This window comes from Opisthocomus hoazin, chromosome 1 (assembly GCF_030867145.1).
Source record: "Opisthocomus hoazin isolate bOpiHoa1 chromosome 1, bOpiHoa1.hap1, whole genome shotgun sequence".
NCBI lineage: Eukaryota > Metazoa > Chordata > Aves > Opisthocomiformes > Opisthocomidae > Opisthocomus > Opisthocomus hoazin.
Genome location: NC_134414.1, coordinates 20,835,421 through 20,862,711, shown reverse-complemented (window position 1 = coordinate 20,862,711; position 27,291 = coordinate 20,835,421). Strand labels below are relative to the sequence as shown.

General features: G+C 41.0%; 1 protein-coding gene across 2 annotated transcripts in view; it reads left to right on the top strand.

Moving 5' to 3' along the window:
* The window catches only part of GUCY1A2 (guanylate cyclase 1 soluble subunit alpha 2), a 187,469-nt gene that overhangs the window by 12,441 nt on the left and 147,737 nt on the right, over positions 1-27,291 (top strand). For both annotated transcript variants that reach the window (XM_075418253.1, XM_075418263.1), the window contains exons 2-4: positions 2,537-2,598; positions 5,795-5,916; positions 19,727-20,445. In XM_075418253.1, the coding sequence (XP_075274368.1) occupies positions 2,537-2,598; positions 5,795-5,916; positions 19,727-20,445 (903 nt within the window). The remainder of the gene's footprint in view (positions 1-2,536; positions 2,599-5,794; positions 5,917-19,726; positions 20,446-27,291) is intronic.

Here is a 27,291-nt window from a genome sequence, read left to right as displayed (position 1 = left end):
TTTGTTTAGTCATGGCCATAGTTACAGAATTACGTCTATAGGAAAATGACATTCCCCAGTGATGAAAGACAGCAAACTGAGACGGTGAGCACAATGGCTTTTTAACCATGCATGGTGACATGCCGTAATAATTCTTGTCAGAAATGAAGAAAGACTTTGTGACTCCTCAGGTCAGTTTTCATACTGGCTATGAGCACATTACACAGAGCTCTGTTCATGACCAGTGTTTTAACCATAAATCCTGGGTTTTGTCTGTACTTAATTTCTAAGATTTTTTAGGAGATGCCAGGGAAAATGAGTACGAGTTCATGGGATTGTATAAAATTTTCTGACAACGGCTAGGCAGATGATTTAGCTTTCAGAAGAGAGAGTTAACAGTACATGAGCTTTTTTTTTTTTCCCTTTTTCCATTCAGTACTGCAGGAGGAGGGAGGTGTATTGATGAAATAAGTTCAGGACTTGGAGATTTCTTATATGGTCACATCCTGAAGTATTCAGAAGGATTTTTCCCTGGGTAAGGAGCACAACATCTGTGTGTTAGGCGTAAGAAAGCCAAAGCCAATCCATGGAGGACTGCTCAGGTGTCATAAGCTGCAAAACTTCCTGAGAAGATAAAAAGCTGCTTTCGTTCATCTCTGCTGTGATACCAGGCATTGCTGCCTTCCATACACTTGCTGTGAAAACACTTTTGGAGAACCGGAAGGGTGATTTAATTTAACAATCAGACATTTCTACCATTCCCCACTTCATGTCAAAGGAGGTTGCTGGTGGAGTACGGGTCTTCTGTGTGTAAGGAGTGAGGCTGAGGGAAACACTCTGGAGGTGGGAGGTGGCAGCTGTCTGGACCTCTTTGCTTGAAGCCATTTTGCTTTGCCTAGTTGCTAGAGTGGGAAAATACATCTTTTCTGTATGAGAAGAATGGATTTTTCTGCCTGCTGAGCGTGGAAGGCCTCTAAATCTCTGTGAGAATATGCTACGCAATATATTTGTAGCCCATCAGGCCTAAAGAGTTCAACACCTGCTGTACCAATGAGAATGTTTTTTGTATATGTGATGGTTTCATTTATTGTGTTTTGCAAAAGAACATATAACTTTTAATGCCTTTTAGCACAGTAAACTTAGCTCCCACATAGTAGAAATTACCTGATACAGAATTAAAAAAAAAACCCCTTCTTTCAAGGTTTACGTCTATTTTGAGCTTATTTTTGTATAAGTGTATGCATTTCTCCACATTTGTATTCAAAAGGGTAGACACATTCTTATAGTTTGGTATTAAAAAAGAAATTTTTACAATTGCAAAAACCTAGTGTAGTTTGGTATAGACTTTTTCATGCCTGCCGTCATCAAAACAGATACCTCCTTCTGCAAACTCATGGGCAGCAGTAGGAAGAAAATGCAGCTCTTGAACTGCTAAATCTGTACAGCATTAAGCAAAATCTGAGACTTTCAAAGATGATGGTGGTTTTAGAATGCAGTTCCTCCAATTAAGGGACATTGGAACTATTACTTTCCAAAACAATTAGATGTCTTTTCCAGAAGGTAGGGAAATACCAAATATCTCTAAAATATGAGTGTTTGCTACTGCAAGCCTGATCAAAATATCCCTGTGTGCTGCTGATGCAGAAGGAAGTCTTATAAATCCCAGTTGTGTACCTTTGACTGGCCTCTGGCACCAGGACAGAATGGACAGGTGAAAAACCTCAGATTTGGTACAAACCAGTCATTATGGAAGAATGATGTTTTGCCATAAGTGACTTGGAAAATTCCAAAGACAGTGACGTGGACTCCACCTTTGCTTTATTTACCCAAAGTGTTCTCATCAATTAATTCAAAATAATAGAATAGCAGCAACAGCAGTAGTAGTGAGGAAAATAAACATAAATATGTACATGTGTATTTTGGTGAACACTGTAGTATTAGTAATAAAGCTAATAAACATATACACTTACGTAGTTTGGTGAACTGCTGTTAAAATGAAATAGCATATAAACTCTTGAAACATATGATTTTCTTTTGACGAATTTGAGTTTCCTGCTAATTTTAAAGATGACTGTAGAGTCATAGCTTGTCAGGAAAGTAAGACAAAATAAATTGTGTCTTTATAATATTCTTTAGTACAAAATGCTCTAAGGAGCATACAAAGTTTAAAAACCCAATGCCTTCTTCTGGTGATACTTTAACCACAAAATAATAGCATTTTCTTGCAACTATTTTAAATTAAGTATTTCAAAATAATGTGATAAGTAGTGGGTGATATCTTTTTTGAGAGCTAGTAGTGAAGTGGCTCCTTTGCTATGCACAACTAGTCTTGTAAGCAGTATTAATTATGACACATTATAAAATTCCTTCCTATTTAAATGGTGAAGTAAGATATAAGGAATGGATAATATTTCATAGCCATTGCTATGATGGGCACCTAGCAGGTAGGAGATGAGTAGGAGTAAAACTGGTGAAAAATAGTGTGTTAAAAGAGAATGTTAATTAAACTGTACTTTCCTAATCTTATGATTTTTTTTTTATTATTATTCTTCCATAGCCTCAGACCATTCGGCAAACTCTTCAAAGGACACTGCAGTATTTTGAGCACCAAGTTATTGGGTAAGTGTTAATCTGAGGTAGTGCAAGGTACACGGTAATGTTTTTTGCTATGCTTCCCAAGTCACAGCCTTGTTTGACAAGTGTCTTGATTTTTCTCACAAATTCTTAGAGATGCTCTGAAGTAACTATATGTACTACGGACATTAATGATAAACAGATGTCCTGCTTCCATGCTATTCCATCACAGTATGACTACTCCGTTAGCAGTAATGTTTCCTATATAAGGAGAACAGGGAATCTTTTTGGGAAAGTATAAGATCTATTCCAATTTGCTTTTCACAGAGCCAAGAATGCTGGCAAAGTTATTTATGCTATGACCTGAGGTCCAAATCTTGCATCTTGCATCAGTGCTTGTTACATACACACACTGTTACATACTTGCAGGTTTTTGCAGAAGCAGAGCTGAAAGTGACCTCCTAAGAGTTCATTGCGAAACTTAATAGATCTCTGAGGAATGAAGAGAAAGTAATAGCGACTATCATCATGAAAACCTAAGACATTCTCCCACTGATTAAAATAATGCCCTTTCAAACTTTTCCTTACCTGCACTAGTATTTTCCTTAGCTGTGCAAGTATTTTATTGTCGCAGATGACTTACTTTTCCTAAGAGAGTCATAATACAATGACTGCATGTCTATAGCCATTAAATGGCTGTGCCATATGACAAATGAAAGATGCTTTCTTCTGAATTTAATTACACAGATGTAAGGGAAATTTTTTTCAAGCTGTGTTGAGGGTCTTTTTAGAATTTATGACATAGTTTCCAAGCTGGGTGCACTGGAGGGAATTGTCCTTGCCTATTTCTCAACATTTGGTTGAAATTCAGAGGGAGCGCTAGCTTGGCGAGGGATACGTGCAGTACCAGCAGTGTGACTGGCCCTGAGGGCAGCGACGGGGCCAGGCTCGGCAGGTAGCTGTGATGTCCGCCGCGGGGCGGGCAGGGGGAAGAAGCCTTCTGGCTGCTGATTTTTTCAGTTGCTGAAAAAATTGCTTGAAGTCTCATGTTAGGAGACTTCAGAGGATGAGACAGTGCCTTGAGGAAAACATGTGCAAATAATAATGCCACTTTTTATTTATGGCCACATGTGGCTTAGATGTGCTTTTTTTTAACAGACAAAGTTTAAAACAAGGACACTCTGAAAACCTGTCGTTCCTGTGACTTGTGGTACACCGAGTCAGTTTTTTGAACATCAGTATGAGTTTGTTGAAGTACCATCTGTCTCAAGCGGATGTCCTATGATTGTCCTGCCCCATGATGTCTACTGTCAGTGCACACTGTGGTGGGCTGCCAGACCCCCACCCAGCCGCTCCGCTCTCTCGCTTCGCCCCCTCAACAGGACGGGGTGGAAATAGGATGAACAAAGTGGGTCGAGATAAAAGATGCTCGTGACTCCTCTACCTCCTTTTGCCCCAAGCAGCACAGAGGGATGGGAGTGGAGGTTGTGGCCAGTCCATCACAGCTCCTCTCGGCTGCTCCTTCCTCCTCACGCTTTTCCCCTGCTCTTTGTGGGCTGTCCATGGGCTGCAGCTTCCTTCAGGGCATGTCTCGCTCCACTGTGGTCCTCCATGGACACCCTGCTTCCCCATGGTCTTCTCCATGGGCTGCAGGGGAATTTCCGCTGCAGGGAAATTTCCACTGCAGCATCTGGAGCATCTGCTCCCCCTTTGCTGACCTTGATGTTCGCAGGGCTGTTTCTCTCACTCCTCCTCACCCCTCACACGACCATGAGGTGTTTTGCCCTTTCTCCAATACATTTTTCCAGAGGTACCACCCACTTGGCTGCAGGGCGCAGCCATGCCCTGCTGTGGGAGCGTCCGAGCCGACTGGAACCGGCTGTGGAGTCGTCTTCTCACAGCGTCCCCAGCCCTCCCCCGCCAGCACCTGGGTGCTGACACCCAACATAATATAAATGTTCATTAAATCTCCCGTCCCAGGCAAGATAAGAGGTGAGCAGCGGCTGCGGTGTCATTCAGGGAGTCGGTGACACTGGCTGGTGGTGGGGTTGGGCCGTGACTGGGTTCTGGGCTGGTGCATGGCCTGGCATCGCTGGAGACCTGGAAAGCCACAGAGAGCATGCAGCTCACTGTGTGCACCAGCAGCCCCTTCCAGTGGGGCTTCCTTGTCTAGTATGAACCCACTCTTCCCAACGTGCTTTACTCCACGTGGAGAACCAGCTTCCCTCTTGGGGGTAACCTGGTGTGCGGCTCTGAGTCCTCTGCAGTCCTTTTCCACAGGTGCTGGGATTTTGCAGGCACTAAGCAGATGCAGAGTCCAATCCCTAAAACAGCTATTCGTGATTTATGAAGTATAAACAAAGTACGAAAGCATAACAAAGCTATTAATGAAATACTCATTAGATGAGCTTTTCTCTGCGCCTTGACATAAATCGTGTATTTTGCCAAGTCTGTTATCACTCTGCTGCAATATTTTCTTCACTTGTATTCCCCCTTCTGTCGTCATTATCACCAGCATAAAGCTTTGTTTTAAACATAGTTTGAGCTTCTGTTTTGTTTCTGTTGCGTTAAGAAAAAACAATCCAGCAAAGCTAAATCAAATAGAATAATTTAGGTGGTAGCTGTTTTCTTGCTGGTCGGACCATAGCTCTGTGCATTTCGTCATTGATGGGATCCTTTTAAAGTTTTCTTTAACAGGTTATAGCACAAACTTAAATCTTGATAACATAATGAGTTGCAGCTGGACATCCTTCTTACTGCTGAGATCTTTTCAGAAGATAATCCACAGAGAAAGCTAGGTTTTATACTTGCAGTGCTAATGTAATGTGCTGTGGAAGATTTGTTCTTCTTATTAGATACTCACCATTGCCTCATAAACATCTTGCTTGGAGTTTACTGTACAACTTTGTTATAGACAACACCCCAGTGGGAATGATGTATAAGAGTTACGTCTGATACCCTTTCTTATGCCTCAGCCCTTTGGTACTATTTTTTTTCTTATGTCTTCATTTTCATTACAGTTAATACTCCAGATGCTGGTATAGTACTTGAGATACCCAGGCTACTAATGCGGTGTCATCTATGTGTCATAATGCATGAGTGGAAAGAGGGTGATGGAGGGGAGAAGAGGGAAGAGACAAAGGAGGCTAAAGGCATCCTTTACCACCACTTCTGAAAGGCACTTGTCAACCTTGCATTTGTATAAGGATATACTATAATGTTTTTATTTTTTTTACTGTAGTTACAGGGATGCAGAGAAGAACTTTCACAATATATCAAAAAGATGCTCCTACACAGACTGCTCTGGCAATGAAGAAACTGAAGATGTCTCAGGAATTCTCCAGTGTACGGCTAATGTACTTGGTATGTATTTTTTCAAGGGAATTTGTTTCCGTTAGTTGGAAGGAAAGTTTACTGACCATTTTAATACCAACAATGAACTAAGGAATTTTTGCTCCAACAAAGGATGTAGGCAGCTACATATCAGTGCACTGTTACTACATTTGTCTTCTTTTCTAAATATATTTTGCGCCTTTGAGACAATGCAGACTGATTTTTCAGTGGAGTCAGTGGAGGTGTGTTGTGTAATACTCAGGTTGATGCCAGTGATTAGAGAAGTTTCAGAGGATTTGAGTCCAAATGGACTTGCATCTGTGCAGGCCTTGGTCTTGGAATTATCTCAAGTGGTTTCATAGGGGTTCTACAGAACAACAGATACCTTTATCGTCTATGGGCCTGGTGTATAGAGGGTCTGAGAAACACAGAACAGGATGTACGTGAGACATGCAACATTCTGGAAACTTCGATTCATATTGAAGAATGCTTGCTGCAGTAAACCTACAGGAATGTTACACGTCAAGATGGTGTCATCCATCTCTGAAGTGCAATTGTCTTAATAGGTGTCAAAATTTAGATAGCTGACTATTTGCATCTGTTCATGTGATTTATCCAGCTTATTCTCCTTCCCAGGTTGTTGGTAAGCTTTACTGCTTTTTAGTCAGACCTGTGCTGTGATATAAATCTATCATAAAAGGGAAAAAAAAAAGGTGCAGATCTTAACACTAAGAACTTAATATTTTGACTGGGAGTTTTTAACTATTTCACTTCTGTGAAACTGATGATCTTCCTTGTTTTAGAGTAAACGTTACAGATTGAGCTTTAACCATTGGGCAGTTGTCTGCATTTTACAGGGAACTGTAAGGGTGAATTAGTAGCTGCTTTTAAAGATAATTGTTTTAAAGCAGTAATTCCTGATATATGTGTGATAGTCATCTGCGGTGTAGCAAAGCTGATGTTACACAGCTCTACTTCCAAGACAGTAACAACTGACAATAACTCTTGAAGTATGTTCTAAGACATGAAGTGTTCTTATATATCAATTATATGCAATTATGCCATCTACTAGCAAGAAAGTAATACCAAAGTGGTCATGTTGGTTGGTGTGAGTTTATTATGTGTATTTGGGCTCAGACCTGAGGTCAAGTAACCACAGCTCACCCACTTGCAGCACAGTGGCTGAACTGTTGCAGCTGTCCATGTTCCTGCTGCTATCTGGCATTGGCTGTGGAGCACTGTCATTTGCCATCTGCTGCTTGCATGGAAGTCTGCAAATGGAGAGTTGTTGCAGTCATTTCTCTGTGGGAAAGGCCTTGGGGGGTGGCCAGCAAGAGGGACATGGGCCATCGGCGAGTCCTGGCAGCAAAGGTGGCCGGTGGCAGCCTGGGCTGTGTGAACAGGAGCAGAGATACAAATTGAAGGGACTCATTATCCTCTTCTACTCAGTACTTGTTAGACGATATCTGGATTACTGAGTCCAATGTTGGGAGCCCAAAACCACAGGGAAGTTGATAGACTGGAGGAACCTCTGTTGAGGACACCAAGATGATGGGGTCTGGAGCATCTGCCCTGTGAGGAGAGGCTGGGGTAGCTGGGCTTGCTCAGCCTGGAGCAGAGATGGCTTCTCCGAGGCTGTACTTTTTCTAATGTCTAAACCCTCCTTGCTCTTCCGTTGGAGGTCTCAATATACTGCTGAAGTTGGAATGGTAGGCACAAAGGATGGCATTCTGGTTCATAATAAGTTCCCTTTGAGCTGGTGATGTAAAGGATAAACTTGTGACATTTTTGTGGGGTTATGCAGTTAGAGAGGCTTCCTTCAACAACACTGAAATCTGACCTTGTATGATAATACAAGATATGATTTACCTTCCATGTCAGGCAAATATGGGAAGGTGATATTATGCCCACATTGTGGTCTGGACCATTGTATCCTGCTGCCTTAAAATCCTTCTGAATGTGTATGCATTGTATGTCTGTCTTTTCTATCTCAGACTGTTAAACAGACTTGGTATGCCCAGTGAAACAGCTAACATTCTAGTTGAGAGATGACTGTGTTTCACTGACATTAAAAACATTTTTTTTGTGTGTCAGGTGCCTTATTCTGCAAGATGCTAGGCGCTGTCAGGGAGGTGCCTTTAACTGCTGCTGGGAAGAGATGGTACTTGGCACTTTTGGTTATGGAGAAAATTTAGAACAAATTAAATTGTAAATATGTCCAGTATTAGTTAGAACATTTTTTTTTGTTTGCTTTTTTTAGTAGTTGAGTGCAAACTCTCAGAAAAAAATGCCGTGAGTGATAAGGCAGGACTCATGCAAAATAAGGAGTTCTCATGTTATCATGTGCATACTAATATTATAAAAAAACCCCAAATTAGATATTCAGTACTTATTTCACCCTGACACAAATTATGTGGTTTGAGAAATAGTAATGAATACTTTTTCATCTTCAGAGCGCTTTTAAATCGATGTGTTAGTCCTGGTCTGTTAGCACCGCTGAGCAATGTGCGGCCGGTTTCCTCAGTGGTGTCTTCACAGTGTACGTGTGTCAGGGGCAGATAGGATTGTTGGGATTGCAGTCTACGGGTAAAGTCTAGATGTTAGTGTACTGGGGAATTATTAAAGTGGACTTTGTTGAAAGTAAGTGTGCAGAGACTTAGTCTTGGAAAAGCTCATCTTTTGAAGAATGAATGTGAGTTCATAGAATAAAAAGAATTTCAGTGTGAGTAAAACACTGAGATAATTTAAAAGCAGTACTTCTTTCCTTCTTCTTATCTGAGACAGGGACATAAGAGAATGAGCAGTAAAACCAGATTCTTCACTTTAACTATAGCTCCTATCACAACAGGTAACTAATTAATGGAGGCTGTGTAATTAATTCCCACATATGCAGTTATTTTTCTGGTCGAATAACGGTTAGTGAGAGCCGCTTCTGTGCAAGAAGGATGTAAGCACTGGGGTGTGTACCTAGAGCAATTGGCATTGCTGAGACAGGAGATGAGAATGAATTTGACCATGATGGAGACTGGAGAAGCTGTTGAACCAGATCTGTCTTTCACTTTATTTGTATGAGCGGTAACAGGGACTTGCTGTCTAGGGCTGGAAGAAAGGTGCTTGGAAGCAACCTTCTGCTCTCTTACCTTAGATAATGCCAACACAATTCACCTCTCCTGACCCTCTAACTGCCTCTAGAATAGTCATTTGGCATCCCTTATTCAGCAGAAGACAGCAAATGCTGAGATCATTAGTCAGCTTGGAAGACTGTGAGCAGATGCTTTGCGCCGTGGTCCTGGTGCTTACACTGCTCACAGCAAAATGCTGACTGCAAGCTGTACGCTCAGCTCGGTGCATGTGATTTTTCTTGTATGAATACTGGAATTTTCCTCCTGTCAAGTCTGTACTAAAATGTAACACCATCTTCCTGCAATGGAAGGACTTGATTCTTCTCATCTCCTCGCTGAGTTGCTCTTGCTAAAAGTCTAGACATCAATAGAGCTGTTCCTGCTTTAATCCAGTGTAATTAAGGGAGCCGGGTCCACCACGTTCACATGCTGTAAACCATGTTTGATACCAGATCAATGGCACAGCTTTCCTTTGTGGTGACAGCTTCTGAGGCTGGACTATTTAATTTAGCTTTGTATCCTTTTCAAAATAGTCCAGGCAGCATTATGATGGACTCTGCTTTCTTTAATTGTGGGTGCACACTTTCACAGTGTCCTTCATAAGCATATCATCCAAAGGAAAAACAAGTGACAATATATTAAAGTTGGGAAAAAGAGAAGAGAAATCCTAGCTTCTAAAGGGAGCCTTTAGAAAGTTCCTAGTTGAAAATAAAATATTGCAAAGAATAAGCACTTGTATGTTTTATCCTGTTGACGCAGATAATGCTTTTAGCTGGCTAGCTCAACAGTGTTCAGAGCAGACTTGTGTTGTTAGTTTGAACTTATTTTAGAAATAAGGACAAGAAAAAGATTCATATGATGAAGTATACTATGTGGATGACTCCCCCATTTCTTTATTAGGTGACTATAAATTTATGCTGAGGTATGTTAGAGAGAAAGATTGTATTTGGAAAGATTTCTTATTTGACCTTGGATGAGTTTTTATTCTTTCTGTGCCTCAGTTTCCCGTCTGTAAATGTAGATAAAAGGTTTTGGTTTTTTTTTAATCCTTTAAACCATATGTCAGTGCTGTTCAGATTTTAACCTTCTCAAAGCAAAGACATTTTCATACCGTTTGTACATTCAGCATTTTGAGAATGACAGCCAAATCTTGCTTGAGACTGCTTTTAATTTAAAATAATTTAAAATAACTTGATTTCAATTGAGATGAGAGTGGCTACTTTGACTGAATTGCAGCTAGTCAGAATAAAGCAGCAGACTTCCTGGTAGTTCCAAATTAGAACTTTGGCAACAGGAAAATAAGGATGAAAACTTTTTTTAACTGTTAGCCTGTAATTTCTGCTGTAAAGAATTTATCTGAGGACATAAAGCCTTCATGACCTGTCTCCTGTTTATCTAGTGGGCAGATATTCCGAGCAGGTCTGTGCTACTGAGCTTTACAAAACAGCAAAGAAATGCCTAGCTTTCATTTTTCAACCCTATAGTGTACTTCTGATATACCACATGATGTTTTGCACATCCTAAATGCACAGACTAGATAAAAATTGTATAGCATTCACCTCATATCCTCCAAACACTCTTTTCAAACACTGCACACAATCACTGTAGTCTTTGTGGACGTGAGCTGTTTTTCACTCTTACTTTAATCCTTCACAAAACAAAGAAAGGGACTTTCATGAAGGGAGTTACCTGTTTTCTTTTAAATGCCATGGGTATTTCCCTTGGAGCCTCTTTGCATCTTGCTAAGGAACTCTGTAATCTGGCATAATTTTGATCATAAAACTAATGAAAAGTAACTTAAATTCATAAATATCTATAAAAAAATCGTTTGTACAAAATTTGCAAAGCAGAAGTAGATGTTCTTACCCAGTCGTTAACAACATGGAAGAATGTTGTCTTTGAAAGCCTATTTTAGACTACAATATCTAAATTGTATGAACTGCAGCACCACGCAAGGTACAGTGCATAAATAACATTTGCAACACCTTGGGTACACAGCATGAAGTTACAAATGCATTTGTATCAGATAGTTGTTTCAACAAGGAGGCCTGGAGCAATAATTGTATCTGCCTGACTTTCTGTTGCTTAAGATACAGAAAAACATTCTTCTCCATTTTTTTATTCAAGAAATTAATTTATACAGTAGAATTCTTTTTCATCGGCTATAAAGTTTTGACTCCTAAAATTTCACTACAATTACCTCATTTTCCTTAAAAAATGCTCAGCACATGTCACTGCTGCTAAGTCAGCTCTGCATGTGGACTTAAATGTTTTGCAAGAATTTTTCCTGGTGAGCATTCTTAATTTATGGGTTAATGATAATGCTCGTGCTATTGATTTTGCTTCTGAGAGTGGTGTGAGAACTTTGCTTCTCTGTCATTTCTAAGTGAGTATCTTTCTGGGCATCTTCCATTTGGAGGATGATATCCCACAGTGTTGAGGATTCCCAAATCCCCCAGTGATAAGTTATGGGGAATCCCAGCCCAAAGCCCTGTCCCGCCAGAGAGGTAAATCATGCTTCTGGATTCAGCCTCCCCAGGACACTGAGGAGGAGGTGGAATCCATCATTGGTGTAGGGGTTTAGACAGCTCTTGTTCTGGGTGGCATTTGCTTGTCACCACTGAAGAAGAGATGTGCTGTAGGCTGCTTTATACAGAGCAAATCACTTCATGCCTAAATATGTCTTGCAGGGTTGTTCCTTCGTTTAGTGCAAAGGGCATAATCCTATAAAAGTCATTTGTTCTCTGTACATTTGTCAAAGAGGAAGATCTGTGTTTCCTTTATGAAACTAAGAAAATCTCAACTCTTACCCGTATTCTGTAGTTAAAGAGGAATAAATTCGGAATTGTTCTGGTGACTATTAAATAATAACAGTCAATCATTGTTGAGAAATACTACATCTGAAGAGGCAGGAAATGTGCTGGAAAGCAGATATCAGGACAGATCTTAGCCTACAGTGAGATTAGACCAGGTGATGTAATGGAAAAGATGGACAAGGTTTCGCAGACTGACTGCTTGTCAGGTGTCTGAAAACTGTAAATGCTTATATATTTAAAGTACATAAATTACTATCACTTTCCTTTTCCTTTGAGCTAAGAACTGCAGAAAGTCATTAGGATGCAACTAATTTAGGATACACAGCCTAATTTATAATTAAAGTTGTTGGTTTACAAATGTGTAAAAGGAAATGTTCCATGGCCCAGAGGACTGGCAATGCTAATGGATTTAAATAATACTTGGAACTCTGTCCTGGGGGGTCTAAGCTAATACACACAGGACTTCTATTATTTAGCAGATGTTACAGTGCACTGGTGATACAAAAGTAATGTAAACAAAAATCACATAATTCATGTGATTTCAAAACTGAGATGAATACATCTAAATTAGGAAAGGACAACTGTTTATATCAAATGGCCTTAGACATCCCACTATTCTCTGATCAGAGCTATTTATTATTAGAAGGCAGATGAACTACCAGTATTTAGTGAGCTGTTTGGAGTTATGATGTACAATAACATCTTGTAGAAGTATATTTATAAAGTAGAAGACATTCCAGGCATGATTCATTGGCTAAATGTAGGTGTTTGCCATTATTTTAGATGCTGTGGGGTATCTTGTGCGGCCTCTGTCAAACCTTCAGAAGTGTGTAGGTCTCCCTTAAGTCCCATATCCTGGCAGGTGTAACTACCTGTTAGCCCTTTTGTAGATGTCTTGATGCCTTATGAAGACTCAAGTAGCATTAGATTTCTATACTTAGTCAGCTGAATTGAGCCCTTTATGTATGTGAGGAATTATGAAAGATGATTTTGCATTTCATAGGAAAAGCTTTTATATTTCATTACAATTTTATTCTCTTCAGGAAGTGAAGTTCTGCTCGCTGTGTCAATTCAAAGACATATATGCTTAGTTTTAATGCAAAAGCAAATTAAAAAACTCTGTTCTTATTGCTGCTTGATCTCTAGAGTTAACATGAAGCAAACTGGATCTGCCTTATTTTTAGGAATCATGAACCCTAGTCACTGTAGTTTTCATGTAATAAACCCTGTGCAAATCTACGAAGTGCGGTTTTGAAGATGTGATGGGGGACACAAAATGATAGTCTTGCTTCAGACAGCTTGGCTTTGCCTGTGGAATTGGCTGCTACTGAAAGTGCTAAAAGGGGAAAAAACCAGAAGTTTGCTTGTTCCCAATAGGTCAGCTGAGCTTCCTGTCAGTAGTTTGGAGCAGAATCTTTTACACATCTGCTGAGCACAGGTTATTAGGTCCTCACCAAGAGGTGGTAATTACAGTATTTCTAAGCATCATTTGTCAGAGGAGACTCTCGCTTTAACGAGGAAAGAAAATGCCTCATTAAAATTGTATAAAACAAGTATTATAGGTGAACAAGTGTGAGGAACTCTTTTTAAGAGCAATTCTCATTTTTATTTTATGAAATCTTGAAAGATATGCAGGCCCTGCATGGCACTGGAAGAGAAATGTAGTACAAATTTTACAGTTGTGTCAAACCATATATAAAGGCATAAAATTATGTTATTGTATTTATATAAAAACCACAAAAAATGCTAATATAGAAATACTGTCTGTATTCCTGAGATGATATAAATTCACCGTCAGAATGATGTAAGATCAAAGTCCTTTATACAGTAATTAGATCCTGTATAGGCTCACTTACAAGCCAAATGATTCATCTGATATGCCTTCAGCATTAGCCTGTACACATCAAAACCTTTTTTATTGAGAGAATAAATGTTGCTTTCCATACCATCTTAAATTATGCTTTGGAATTCTGAGCTGCCACCTGGCTTTCTGTCCAAAAGACTGTTTAAGGAAAAGATACTATTCATGCCAAGAATCTGCTAATCCAAAAATATTTGAGAGATAATTGCTATAATTGAAGGTGGCAAATTCTGCTGCTGTCCGCAGTATGAGTTCTGGAATTGCATATTGGATTGTCCCATCTCCTTAATATTTAGCATTTACAGATTCTTAATGGGTATCCCAGAACAAAAGGTATTTTTCTATGCCAAAGGAATCAGATGCTAGCCATTCTACAAACATTGTCGCCATGATTTACTTTAAGGAAGAACTGGATGGCTTGTAACTGCTTCTGCCTGCTCTACAAATTAATAGATTACTTTGCTGTTTTTGCCACATCGTTCACCTTCTGTTTGTTTCTGAAGAGCCTATGATTTGTGATTTTCTTTATGATAACAGATTCCTATCTCATTTCTCCACTTAGTAATGTGCAAAATACTTAGAAATACTGTATTGATTCCTTGATATTTTGTAGTGGGTTTGCAGTTTACAGGAACTGTTGAAAAGAAAATGAAGAAGGACCTTTTACTAGCCTGTTATTACAGAATGAAGTAATCTATTTCTGCTCCACTTCAGTGAAATACTTAATTTGTGCTTTGAGCCTATGCTTAAAGACTTCGGTAATTTTGAATCTGGCTCACAAGTATAGGATCTCTTCTCTAAGTGTCTTGGAGACTCATTTTCGAAGGATAATAACAGACATACGTAGTACTTATATAGCATTTTTGTCATAGATCCTGAAGTGCTTTGTGATGGAGGCCCATACCAGTATCTGCATTCTGTGGTTGCTTTCCTCAGTTTCTTTCTACAATGTGCATATTTAATTTCTCTCTGATATGGACTAGAATAAAAATGACCATTGTAAGAAAAAGCAACAACAACAACAAAACCTACTAAGGAAAAAAACTTATTAGAGTTAAGGCATGTGATTTGTCCTCTTGAAGAAGTGGATTAAGTGGCAGGAACACAGCAGATCACTTTCCAAGAGGAAAGTAAATTGAGACTGATGTATTTTTTAGAATTTCATTTGGTATATTGGTAGAAGGTTGGTAAATAGCAGAAGCTCAAAATAAAAAATGGCTTCACTTGGGCAACAGCAGAGAGTGTTGGGATGAATTCTGGCTTATTGTGTATCACTAATGTTCAGTGAAGTGTCTTGGTGAAGGAGGAAGCAGTTCTGTGCCACCTGGACACTATCAAGTCTATGGGGCTGGATGGGATCTACCCAAGAGTGCTGAGGGAACTGGCAGAGGAGCTGGCCAAGCCACTCTCCATCAGCTATCAGCAGTCATGGCTAACGGGAGGTCCCAGATGACTGGAGGATCACCAGTGTAACACCCATCTACAAGAAGGGCTGGAAGGAGCATCCCGGGAACTACAGGCCTGTCAGCCTGACCTTGGTACTGGGGAAGATTATGGAGTAATTCATCCTGAGTGCGCTCACCGGGTATGTGAAGGACAACCAGGGGATCAGGCCCAGCCAGCATGGGTTCATGAAAGGCAGGTCCTGCTTGACCAACCTGATCTCCTTCTATGACCAGGTGACACGCCTAGTGAATGAGGGAAAGGCTGTGGATGTCATCTACCTGGACTTTAGTAAGGCCTTTGACACTGTTCCCCACAGCATCCTCCTGGAGAAACTGACTGCCCATGGTTTGGATGGGTATACTCTTCACTGGATAAAGAACTGGCTGAATGGCTGAGCGCAGAGAGTGGTGGTGAATGGAGTTCAATCCAGCTGGCGGCCGGGCACAAGTGGTGTTCCCCAGGGCTCAGTTTTGGGTCTGGTCTTGTTTAACATCTTTATCAATGATCTGGATGAGCGGATTGAGTGCTCCCTCAGTAAGTTTGCAGATGACACTAAGCTGGGCGGGAGTGTCAGTCTGCTTGAGGGTGGGAAGTCTCTGCAGAGGGATCTGGACAAACTGGATTGATGGGCCGAGGTCAGTTGAATGAGTTTCAACAAGACCAAAGGCCGGGTCCTGCACTGGGTCACAACAACCCCATGCAACGCTACAGGGTTGGGGAGGAGTGGCTGGAAAGCTGCCCAGTGGAAAAGAACCTGGAGATGTTGGTGGACAGCCACCTGAACATGAGCCAGCAGTGTGCCCAGGTGGCCAAGAAGACCAATGGCATCCTGGCTTGTATCAGGAATAGTGTGGCCAGCAGGATTAGGGAGGTGATCATGCCCCTGTACTCGGCACTGGTGAGGCTGCACCTGGAGTTGTGTGTTCAGGTTTGGGCCCCTCACTACAAGAAGGACATTGAGGTGCTGGAGTGTGTCCAGAGAAGGGCAAGGAGGCTGGTGAGGGGTCTAGAGAACGTGTCTTACGAGGAGTGGCTGAGGGAACTGGGGCTGTTTAGTCTGGAGAAGAGGAGGCTGAGGGGGAACCTTATTGCTCTCTACAGGTACCTGAAAGGAGGTTGCAGTGAGGCCGGTGTTGGTCTCTTCTCCCAGATAACTAGCCATAGGACAAGAGGCAACGGCTTCAAGTTGTGTCAGGGGAGGTTTAGATTAGATATTAGGAAAAATTTCTTTACTGAAAGAGTGGTCGGGCATTGGAATAGGCTGCCCAGGGAGGTGGTTGAGTCACCATCCCTGGAGGTGTTCAAAAAGCGTGTAGATGTGTCACTTGGGATATGGTTTAGCAGGCATGATGGTGTTGGGTGGATGGTTGGACTTGATGATCTTAGAGGTCTTTTCCAACCTATGATTCTATGATTCTGTTCATCATTTGTTTCACTAGGAGAGGCATGAATAAGTCAGTAAAAATACAGATTAAGTATTTTGTGCAACTTCATACAAGCACATCACTGAAGCCAAGAGCTTTGTAGAAATACAAAAAAATCAGTTTGTGTGTGTTTGTGTAATAGGAATTTAGAGAAATATTTTTGTGTTAAAGAAAAACCGTCACTCTTCAAGCCAAAATTGACCTCTTGTCGTTGAGGCTTAGGAAGAAAATTCCCCAATAGGTACATTATAATTGTTTGTTTTAGAAGGTTGTTTGACTTTGTATAATATTCTCAGTATCTCATAGTGTCTTTTATTAGAGAGAAAATTCCCAACTAAGACAGACTAGCAGTTTGGTCAAGCTTGGGCATATCCATTTTTCTGTTCTGAGATAATGTAATTTTCTGCTGGTACTGTGTGTAAGTCAACTCGAAGCTAAAATGTTTTTAAAAGTAGTGGCACATCCTCAAGCCAGGTCATAGACCTGAATTTCATAGCATAATTCGTGTTGCCTAGGGTCAGTACGTTGTGTCCACATTGAACAGCCAGTCCTCCAGGGCGGATGACAAGACCAATTGAAGGCAATCATCAAAACCTGAGGCTGACTACTAAGATACAACTCCAGTTAACGGTAATGAGACGAGGCTTACATATGTAGCAGTAAAGTATACAAGTCTTCAGCTCTGCATACCCTGTTTTCAGTTAATGGTGCCAGGGCAACTGCCTGCTTTGCTGTAATTGTCATACACGTTAGAGATAGCTCATCTATGCTGTCGTTTTGGGCAGCTTTGTGGGATGTTACATGGTTCTGTAACTGTATTTGGCCATTTGCACAAATAGCCATGGGGTTGCTGATACTGTCCTGTTCCCGTACGTTCAGGGCCTCTGCAGTGCTACAGCCTTGGGTGCCCCTGTGAGACTGCTCACATTTACACACACACTTCTTCTAAAGCTACTCACAGTTCACTCTACAGAACAATGAGATTTTAAAGTCTGCATATGTGTTTCTGTATACATATAGAATCACAGAATCACAGAATGGTAGGGGTTGGAAGGGACCTCTTTGGGTCATCTATTCCAACCCTCCTGCTGAAGCAGGGTCACCTACAGTAGGCTGTAGAGGAATATCTAATTATGACAATGTTATTCGCACGAGTTAAAATTTAATTCTTTTTGGGTTGTGGTGAGTATTTTTGTGGAAGATGTGACAATACTATGTTATGCAGACGTAGTGGTAATGAGTCAGGAATTGGCACACTGTCCTCTGAGTCAGGATATTAGGGGGCATTGTGTACCAGAGGTACTTTCTTTGGCTTAGCCTCAGATCTGACCATCTGTGGTCATAAAAGATCCTGGGAATATTTTTGTAATAACCTAGTTTAGTGACCAAATTTGATTATGAGTAATGGCATTTGAATGAACTTTCCAAGATTATTGCTATTACTTCTTTCATAAAATATGCTCTATCATGTTGTTATGTTGTCCTGTTTATATATGTAATTTTATGTTTTTTGATCTGCTATTAATCACATCCAAGGTCAAAAAAAACCAATCATGGCAGATAGCTTGCAAAGCTGTGGAACACTCAAATCCCTTGTGAATATTGATCGTTGAAACTATGCCTGTGTACATAGGCAGTTCAGACGGTGCCTTGAGATGATCAAAGGTTATTGTCTGCAAACAACAGATGCATGACCTCTTCTGCCCCGTTATACTTTTTGGGCATGAAAGTCACTAATCACACTGTTTGTCAGAATTTAAAAGCCTACAGGCAATCTAGACAAACAATGAGAAGTTGTGGTCCACTGGGATCGGATGAATGTTATAAAGCATGCTGAATGCATATTAAAATAAAGGGCCTGCTGTGCTCCGAGGAAATTAATAACTGCCCTTAATTTTCTGTTAGAATTCAAGATAAATTTTAAGGTGTTTGACTAGTTGACTGAAATGTGATTTGATTTGATTTCAGTACACTGGAGGAACTTTAATTAGTTAATACAGATAATTCCTAGACTAATTTCCTTTGAAAACACTTGCTGGATATTTGTAATTTGCATACAGCTGATTCGTACTTCTCTTTTTTTTTGTTACAGGTTAGAACAATACAGATATTTCTGATTAATGTTCTAAGTCAAATATGTGATATAGGGATTAAAGACATATGAAACTTAACAGAGCATGTCTTCCCTAAAATAAGACAGAGGAAAATGTTTAATAACCATCTCAAAATTTTTTTTTCTGGGTTATCCTTAAAATGGTAAATAACAAACTGGAGTAGTATTTGATATTTATATCCAGGAGCTTCTGTCACTGATATTTTTTCATCCCTTCAGCAATATCAGCCTTATCACCTCTGTAAATCAAAACCTTTTGCATTTCTGTGATGGAGACCTGAAATGACATTGTGAGATATCACAGAGTTGTCCCACCTGCTAGCAGTTTAGATCACTCTTAAGAGGCGGGGGTTTTTTTAAAGATCGGTGAGTGTAGAAGCCTGGAATAGAAAGGCTTTTCTTTCCTTTGCAAGCCACAAACAAGAAGTAATTATTTCTTTGTTATCTTCTGGCAGTGCCCAATAGCTATAATGAGAAATGTATTTTGTCTGAAAACAACCCCAAAACCCACAACCCTCCTCCCCCAGCTACTAAAGTGTCATCTGACTGCAGGGCTTTACGCTGCTTATTGAAAGCCAAAAGCCTGGCTTTGAGTCCAGTGGCTTGTTCTTCAGGCTGGTTAGAGCTGGACCCCTCACAGCGGCAGTGAACAGAGGGGCAGTAGAAGCAGAAGCCTCCGTTGGTGGTTGGGTCGACAAAGGAAGGGATGCATCTGTGGCTGGGTGCATTCACATGGCAGACTGCATGCGACGTGCAGAAGTCAAGGAAATTATAACGTGTTCTGGCTTCCTGCAGGAAAAAGGAGATAGGCAAGTGTAAATCCCACAAGTGGCTGGCTGGGACAGCGAGCTGAAAGCATGAGACCCTAAAATGACAGGCAAAAATGACTTCTAGGGCTATTCACAGCCACCAGAGGAAACAGGAGTCCTAGGGTAGGTATCCAGTGAAGAAGCCACCCTCACTGACTTGGAAGAATACTGGGCAGACAGAGAACAAAGGGAAAATGTGATGCCTTAGTGATACTATGTTGTTGATATCAGTGTCTTATTGTCCTTTAGGTTTGAAGTTTGAGGAAATGCAAGAAAAGTTTGGGGAGGAATTCTTCAATGTCTGCTTTGATGAGAATGAAAGAGTTCTTCGAGCTGTAGGTGGGACCCTTCAAGACTTCTTCAATGGCTTTGATGCTTTGCTGGAGCACATTAGGACTTCATTTGGAAGACAAGCCACCCTGGAATCCCCTTCTTTCCTATGCAAAGAGCTCCCTGAAGGCAATCTCATGCTTCATTACTTTCACCCACATCAGATTGTGGGATTCGCAATGATGGGAATGATAAAGGCAGCAGCAAAGAAGATTTACCGCTTGGAAGTGGAAGTAGAACAGGTCACTAATGATAAGTTATGCTCAGAGGGGACGAACCCGGGTAACTGCAGCTGTCTGACTTTCCTTATCAAAGAACACGAAAATGCAAATATCACAAAAACACTTCCGCCGGGAACTTCCCAGTCTCCGTTAGACCTGAGGATTAGCATTAGCACCTTCTGCAGAGCTTTCCCCTTTCACCTGATGTTTGATCCAAACATGCTGGTTCTCCAGCTTGGAGAAGGTCTTAGGAAGCAGCTCAGATGTGACACTCATAAAACTCTGAAATTCCAAGACTGCTTCCACATAGTATCTCCTAAAATCAGTGCCACATTTGAACGAGTTCTCCTGAGATTATCTACTCCCTTTGTCATTCGGACCAAACTTGAGGATTCTGGCTCTGAAAATAAAGATAAGGTAAGGACATTAATTTTCAAGGATGTGTGTATGTGTGTGCGATGGGACAGGATTATTTATTCAGACAGAAGCAGCTCAAGTCCTGTGTACTCTGGACAGCTCAACTCTGCCTTGCAAAGAGGGGCGAAGCTGTATTCCCCAGCCAAGCGCATATTTTCCAAAATTATTTATTAGCTTTGCCTGTGATGTAGCAAATGGTGCCATTGCCATTCAGAAAATTCTGCGTTGTGGAGCTGAATAATGCATCTTAAATCAAAAGGTTGAGGAATTTTACAAAATGCCCAGATCTAATCCTGAATTTCACTCTAGCTATATTATGATAACAATAATAGTTATTAAGCCATTTACTAGGGAATAGCTTTCAGTATGTTTTCTGAAAGACTCTCACTGCAGGGTTCACGCTGCCACTTTGTTATGTCCTGCTTCCCTACTTTGAAACGCTGCTTTCCTTTGTTTCTTCTTATCTCTCACCCTGCAATCAAAGGAACCAGAGGTGTAAGTGGTATCAAGTATTGCTCATGCCAGTTTTAATGCGTTCTAGTCATTTAAATAGGCACTTGTCCTCCTACGCTGCCTCTTCCCTCAGTGTTTTAGAACAGAGCTACCTTAACTAGTGAGCGCTGTGTTGGGTTCAGTGCATCCCAGGTGAGTTAGGTGACAACGTGCCTTCTATATTGGACCTCTCCAGAGGCTGGGTGGAGTTTGTCTCATTGCATATCCTCGAATTATGGGAAAGCTTTTTGGTGTGAAGTTAGGTTCCAGCTTTATGCACCAGCATACTTGTACTTAATGATTACATTGAAAGCCTGTGGGTGGGTGCCTTGGAAATACTACTGCCGTAGGCGAAGGAATTACTGATTTTCAGATGTTTTAAGAGATAGCACCCAAGAATAGTCAATCACACTCGTTACTTAGACACCTAAGTTCTGCCCATGGATGCCACATTTACAGTTTAGGTGGTCTGGATATAGCTGGAGAAACTCCACCTCTGTTTTGCTACCTACACTGGGCCAGAGTTTCAGAAAGACTCCCGTGGTAACTGCATATCAGGTTCTGGGTTCTTTTCAAAATATAGCCACTTCTGACATCAGCAATGTTTCCAGCTCCTCTGTGGCACCAATAAACATATTTCTGCTGCATTTTCCCCTGTAAACAACACGTTCCCCCAGGAGAAGCAAACTAGTGCTTCTCATTTCGTATGAATTGATGTAGTTCAACCTCTTTAAAACCAAAAGGGAGGGTTTTTTCAGAATCTGTCCTCAAAGTCACACTAGCCTTTAGTTATGAAAGGGAAACATCATGTGAAAAGTTTGAAGTCATTGGCTCTGAGCTACCTTTTGTTTCTCCTTTGAAAGAGGCTTGTATCGTGCTCCTTACCCCCTCGGAGCCTGCCCTTCCCACTCAGGCACCTTCCCATGGCTTGGGACAGAGTGACAGCCCTTCGACCATCTTCCGCTTTTCATGAATCAGCTGTAAATCACTATAAAGAGGAAGAAGGTTTTGGGGAAGGAGTATGGGGTGTGTTAAAACTTTTTTTCCTATCCAGTTACAAGTTAAACAAACAAATAAACAAAACATTCTCTTATCTTATGCTTGTGGCTTAGAGGTGGCAGGGAGTGGAGCTTGCAATGGAAGCAGGTTTTAGCAGCCAGCTTGGGAAATAACTGATTGCGGAAGCTTGTTCTGTACCATCAAGCTGTGCAGCTTTGAGTGCGTCCGTGCATCATTGCTGTGGTTTGTACCATGTGTCATTACAGGTTGGTAATGAATTGAATCAGCGGTGGGCCCAGCTACCACCTGAGAGAGTAACCATCTCTGTCTTAAAGTCATGTGTAGAGTCAGACCCTGAACATCAAGTGTCAGCACTAGCACTGTAGTGGCAATTCATATTTTCTTGAGAAGCAGGTGAAAGGGAATAGCAGTAAAGGAAATCCTTTGTCTGCCAGCAGTTAGGAGAAAAATTGTGTCTTGAACAGTAAGGTGTGAATGAGAGAGAAAAGGGTGGCTGTGAGGTACAGGGGACCTGAGGTAAATACTGTGCTGCAGGCATGGGAATTAATTTGAGAATGTCAGTTTAGCTGAAGAGATATTTTATTCTGACTCACCCATTTTATAAGCACTTTCCAAAAGTTTCTATTTGTGAGTAGTTAAATGAAGCACAGCATGTGATACATTTTGCTAGATATTCCCTTTTTTTTCCAAAACGAAAACGGAACTGGACTTTGTGGTTGTCTTGCTTACATAGATTTTGAGAGGAGCGACATGTCAATACTGTTATGTCATGCTCAAGTCCTTAATATCTCCTGGATAAAAAAACTAGACAGAGCCTTGGGAACTGCATACTGCATTATTTTCCCAGAGCTCATGTGACTCATGTAGCTCACTTTGGAATTCTTTTCAATTTTCCAGCACTTGTTTGGAAGATGAGTGTTGGGCAGGTAGATCAGTGCTGTAAGTATGACCCCGATTAATGTTGGCAGTAACCGACTTAGGTATTTCCCCGTTTCTCTGTCACACACCTCTATTCAGTTCATACTGAAATTGCATCCCACTTTGCTATTGATCTTCTTTTTTAGAAAATTGTGACTCTGAAATAACCTGAACATTCTTCAGACTTGGTTACTTTAAATGGCAGTTGAAGGGATGTGTCCCAGATAACTCTGCTGAAGTTCTGAAACCGTTCAGATGTCTCAGAGGTTCCTGAAGAAGTAAAAGATGTTTTAAAAGACTTTGCGATGAACAGAGGACCTTTCAGCCTCTCTTCAAAGCACTTTTATCTTCATTTGAATACATAAATCAGGTCTTTTTTCAGGCTTGCAGCGAGAAAGACAGAATACAAAACAGTTTTCATTTAGTCCTGACACCAGCTCTGCATTCAGATGAAAGTAAGTCACAAATGATCTTTCCCTAACTCAGCACCCAGAAGCAAATTAAAAAAAACACCTGTCCTGACTTTCAGGGTGCTTAGTGCTTGTCCCGTTTATGCAAAAGCTCATTTGTGTGCTTCAATTTACTGAGAATTGAATCACTGAAATAAATGGCTTGGCTTTGTAACGCTATCCTACATTGCAGACGTAAGGCCTATGAGGTCTCGGTGAGAGGTAGCACTTCCTGCAGAGATGTATGTATGCCTTTGCAGAAGCACAGCCTCATGTGTCAATGCATCAATACCTCAGCAAAGTTTTGTTTAGTTTATATGTCAACAGCTGTTCCTTGGAGCTCTAAGCATTTACAGGATCCCATTGTTGTAGGCACCAAACAGAAAGAACAACTTGCTCTCTGAAGAACGTGGACTCTGTAGCTTGAATTTCAGTTTTCAACACCATCCATACTCCTGGGTCAGAATCTAATGTTTTGATGTTTGCCTAGCTGATATTTCAGTCTGCATTATGCAATGGACACATGTGGACAATGCAACCATTTATTCCGCAAAACAGTAAGCAATTGTATAAATTTATTAGGTCAGCAGTCTCACTGACTTTACCTGAATTTAGTGTAAGTTTGCAACTAAACACATTTGTAAGTCTGTGGAGAATAAGAACCAAATTGTACGAACTAATCCAGAACAAGACAGGATGTGATGGTTTAGTTCTTTCTTCCCTCCCTACTTCTGTCCTTCCATTTTATTTTCTGCAGTGATCAAGTTATCTGCACTGATGTTTTGGGTTTTTTCTTGGTTATTCTGAACATTCAAAATTATCTGTATGAACAATTATGACTGTCTTTAGATCAGATTTCCTAGTATACATACAGCTCTTTAGATGTGTAAAAGCTGAATGTGATCGACCTCTGAGGTTTCCAGTTTTCCCATACAGCTAAATTCTTGTTATTGTTTGTAGTTTATAGTAGGGTACTACCCAGATGCTCAAGGGAGTATTAGGGCCCTGTTGCTGTACTTCTTGTACGAACATTCTGTTGTCTTTCACATTTCACACTAATTTTTATTCAGAGGGGTTTTTTTTTCTGTGTTTAACTGGAGAGCTTCACTTGAATGCAAGCATATTTTCCAAGTTTTGAGTATTATATCTAAATAACAAGATCACAGATATTGCTGTTTCGCTTCTCTAAGGAAGCTCATTCTACACCTTTCTGTCTGGGAGCAATTATTTATTGCAACAATCAAAACCACATTTATCGTAGCAATTATCTATTTGGGATAGATTGCTGATAGCTTCACACATGGTTAATACAACTGTACTCCACAAGAGTTCAATGAAAGTTAGTGGAGTCACATATAGAATAAGATATGATAGGGCAAGGGGGAATGTCTGTGAATTAAAAGAGGACAGATTTAGATTAGATATTAGGAAGAAATTCTTCACCATGAGGGTGGTGAAACACTGGAACAGGTTGCCCGGAGAAGCTGTGGATGCCCCCTCCCTGGAAGTGTTCAAGGCCAGGTTGGATGGAGCTCTGAGCAACCTGGTCTAGTGGAAGATGTCCCTGCTCATGGCAGGGGGGTTGGAACTAGATGATCTTTAAGGTGCCTTCCAACCCTTACCATTCTATGATTCTATGATTCTGTATAATCAAATTGAGAGGACTGGGTCTGAAGTTGTCTGCTGGAGTCCTGTGAAGCCCCTGTCAAGCCCATCCACTGAGGTTTCCTCTCCGTGAAGGTGCTAGCGTGTGAGGGAGCTGATGGCTGTGCACTGCCAATGCAGTGGAGCTGGAGCGGCCTTCCTGTGGGCACCTTGCAGTCCTCGGTGGTGGGTTCTCCTGGCCAAGCACCCAGCTGGGGAGCATCACCACTCCCTCCCTGGCAGCCCTCCAGGTGTTTGCCCAAAGCCAGTGGGGTGTTTGCACCCATGTCTCTCCCTGGCTCTAACCTGTGCACAGAGTGTGTTGACATGACTGTTCCCACGTTTTACTTGTGAGCACTACTTAGGCATGTGCAGTGTCAGCACTGCTGCCTCCCATCTGAGCTTCTGCAGGACTTCCACTTGCATACTTTCTAAATAGAAGCCAACTCCTCATCTCTGTGAGTCAACACAATTTTTAAGGCAGATCGTCTTTTATCATGTCTTTTTGCACATGGTATTTGTTTTCACAGAGCTCCTTGATGGATTTTACCTGATTGTGCAGCCTCAATGACTTAGTCTTTCTCAAGCATCCTGGTAACTTCCCCCTCACCTTAATGGTGAGATCTTGAGTGTATCTTTCTTTTAGTTGCCACCAAGGCCACATTTCAAGTTTTAATGGAAAGTGCATCATAGGAGTTTTCCACTCGGTCTTTTTGTGCAAAGAATGAGACAAAATGCAGCTGATGACCCAGCTGTAAGGTGCGTGTGTAGCATTAGTGCAGGTGGGCAGCCCTCCCACCATTTCTTGACCAGACAAGGGCTGGAATCTCCTGATAGGTACTTCATGAGTGCAGTCATTTTCTGACTATACTAATGAATAAGGCCATCTGTGACCTGATGTAAATACTGACCTCCTTCACACTACAGTGAGACGACTGGAGCTGCTTCACATTTTGGCAGTATGGGAAGATAAGGACTGACTCTCCTGGTTTTCCTCTCCTGGCTAACATCCTCCTCATGTGCCACTGCTGTGCCATCAGTGCTGGGCAGACTGAGAGGAGACAGGGCTGCCCTCGCAGGGACCCACTGCATCCCTGGGGCCTTGATCCAGACCCAGTCCTCCTGGTGCACAGATTGACAGGACGAGCCCTGCCAGAACTGGTTTGTGGGTGCCTTTCTGAGACTGTGACTTGGCATACAGTTGGCAAGAAAGTTGTAAGTGAATCATGAAAGAAATTATTTGATTCCCTGCCAGATACTGTGCAGCTGTATTTTCCCTGTACTGCTCCTCTCCTCCTCAGACTAACAGCCCTTTTCCACCATTGAAATAAATCAGTTTTTACAAGGACACTCACTGGCCTTTGACTTACTTTTAGGCCTGCAAACATTTTAATTTAGAGAACTTGTCTAAGAATAAAGCTAGCACCTAAAATTTCATTAATAAAGGGGGCCAGAATTTTTCTGGTGGAGTGTTTTCTCTTTGAAAATGCCATTTTATTAAAATCACAACTTCCCCAATAGTTCATCAAATATCTGAAAAATAATTTACTTTTATTGTGTTAAAATGTTTTGTTCAATAATTTTAAATAGAAAATACTTCTTATTAGGAAAAAGTTTTACATTACAAATTTTAATGAAGCATTTAAAAAATATGAAGCATTGGGTTTGACAAAAAGAATCCTCTTGAAAATTTTGTATTTCAAGAAGTTCCAAATACCACATATAATTCAGATTTTCAAGAAACATCAACTCTGTAATGATAAAATGTCCAGCAAAATGGTAGTGTCGGTTTTTTACAGCTCTACTGATTGTGCAGGCTGTCGGAGCCAGCGCCTCAGCTGTTGTCAGTGGGGAGGAGAGGTTTGTGGTAGATGAGCTAGACTGCACCAGCAGGAATTTGTCCCAGTGTTCTGATTTAGAGAGATGCATAAATAAATAAAAAGAAACCAGTCCAGAGCCAACACTAAAAAAAACAGTATCTGGAAAGTTAGATTCTAAAGTGTCTAGATAGACATGTAGTAAATGGCCAGATTTTTTAAAATGCTGAGTAGTCAACAAGTGTTCATTTTAAAAAGTAGGCGGATTCAGTGGAAGCTGGTGGGAATTTCCCCTGTTCATTTCCATTATTTTCTTTATCTGTGTAGTTCTTAGTCTAGTCCTTCTTCTGTGGTATAAGGAAGTGCCATCTCTAAGTCAAATCCTTCCTTTCAGTCACTCAGCTGTGTATTTGCCCTGTATGATCAGATCGAAAGTCCATCCAGTTCAGCATGCTGACTCTCACAGTGACCATCATTCCTTAATGAAAAACGTAAGAAAAAGTTTA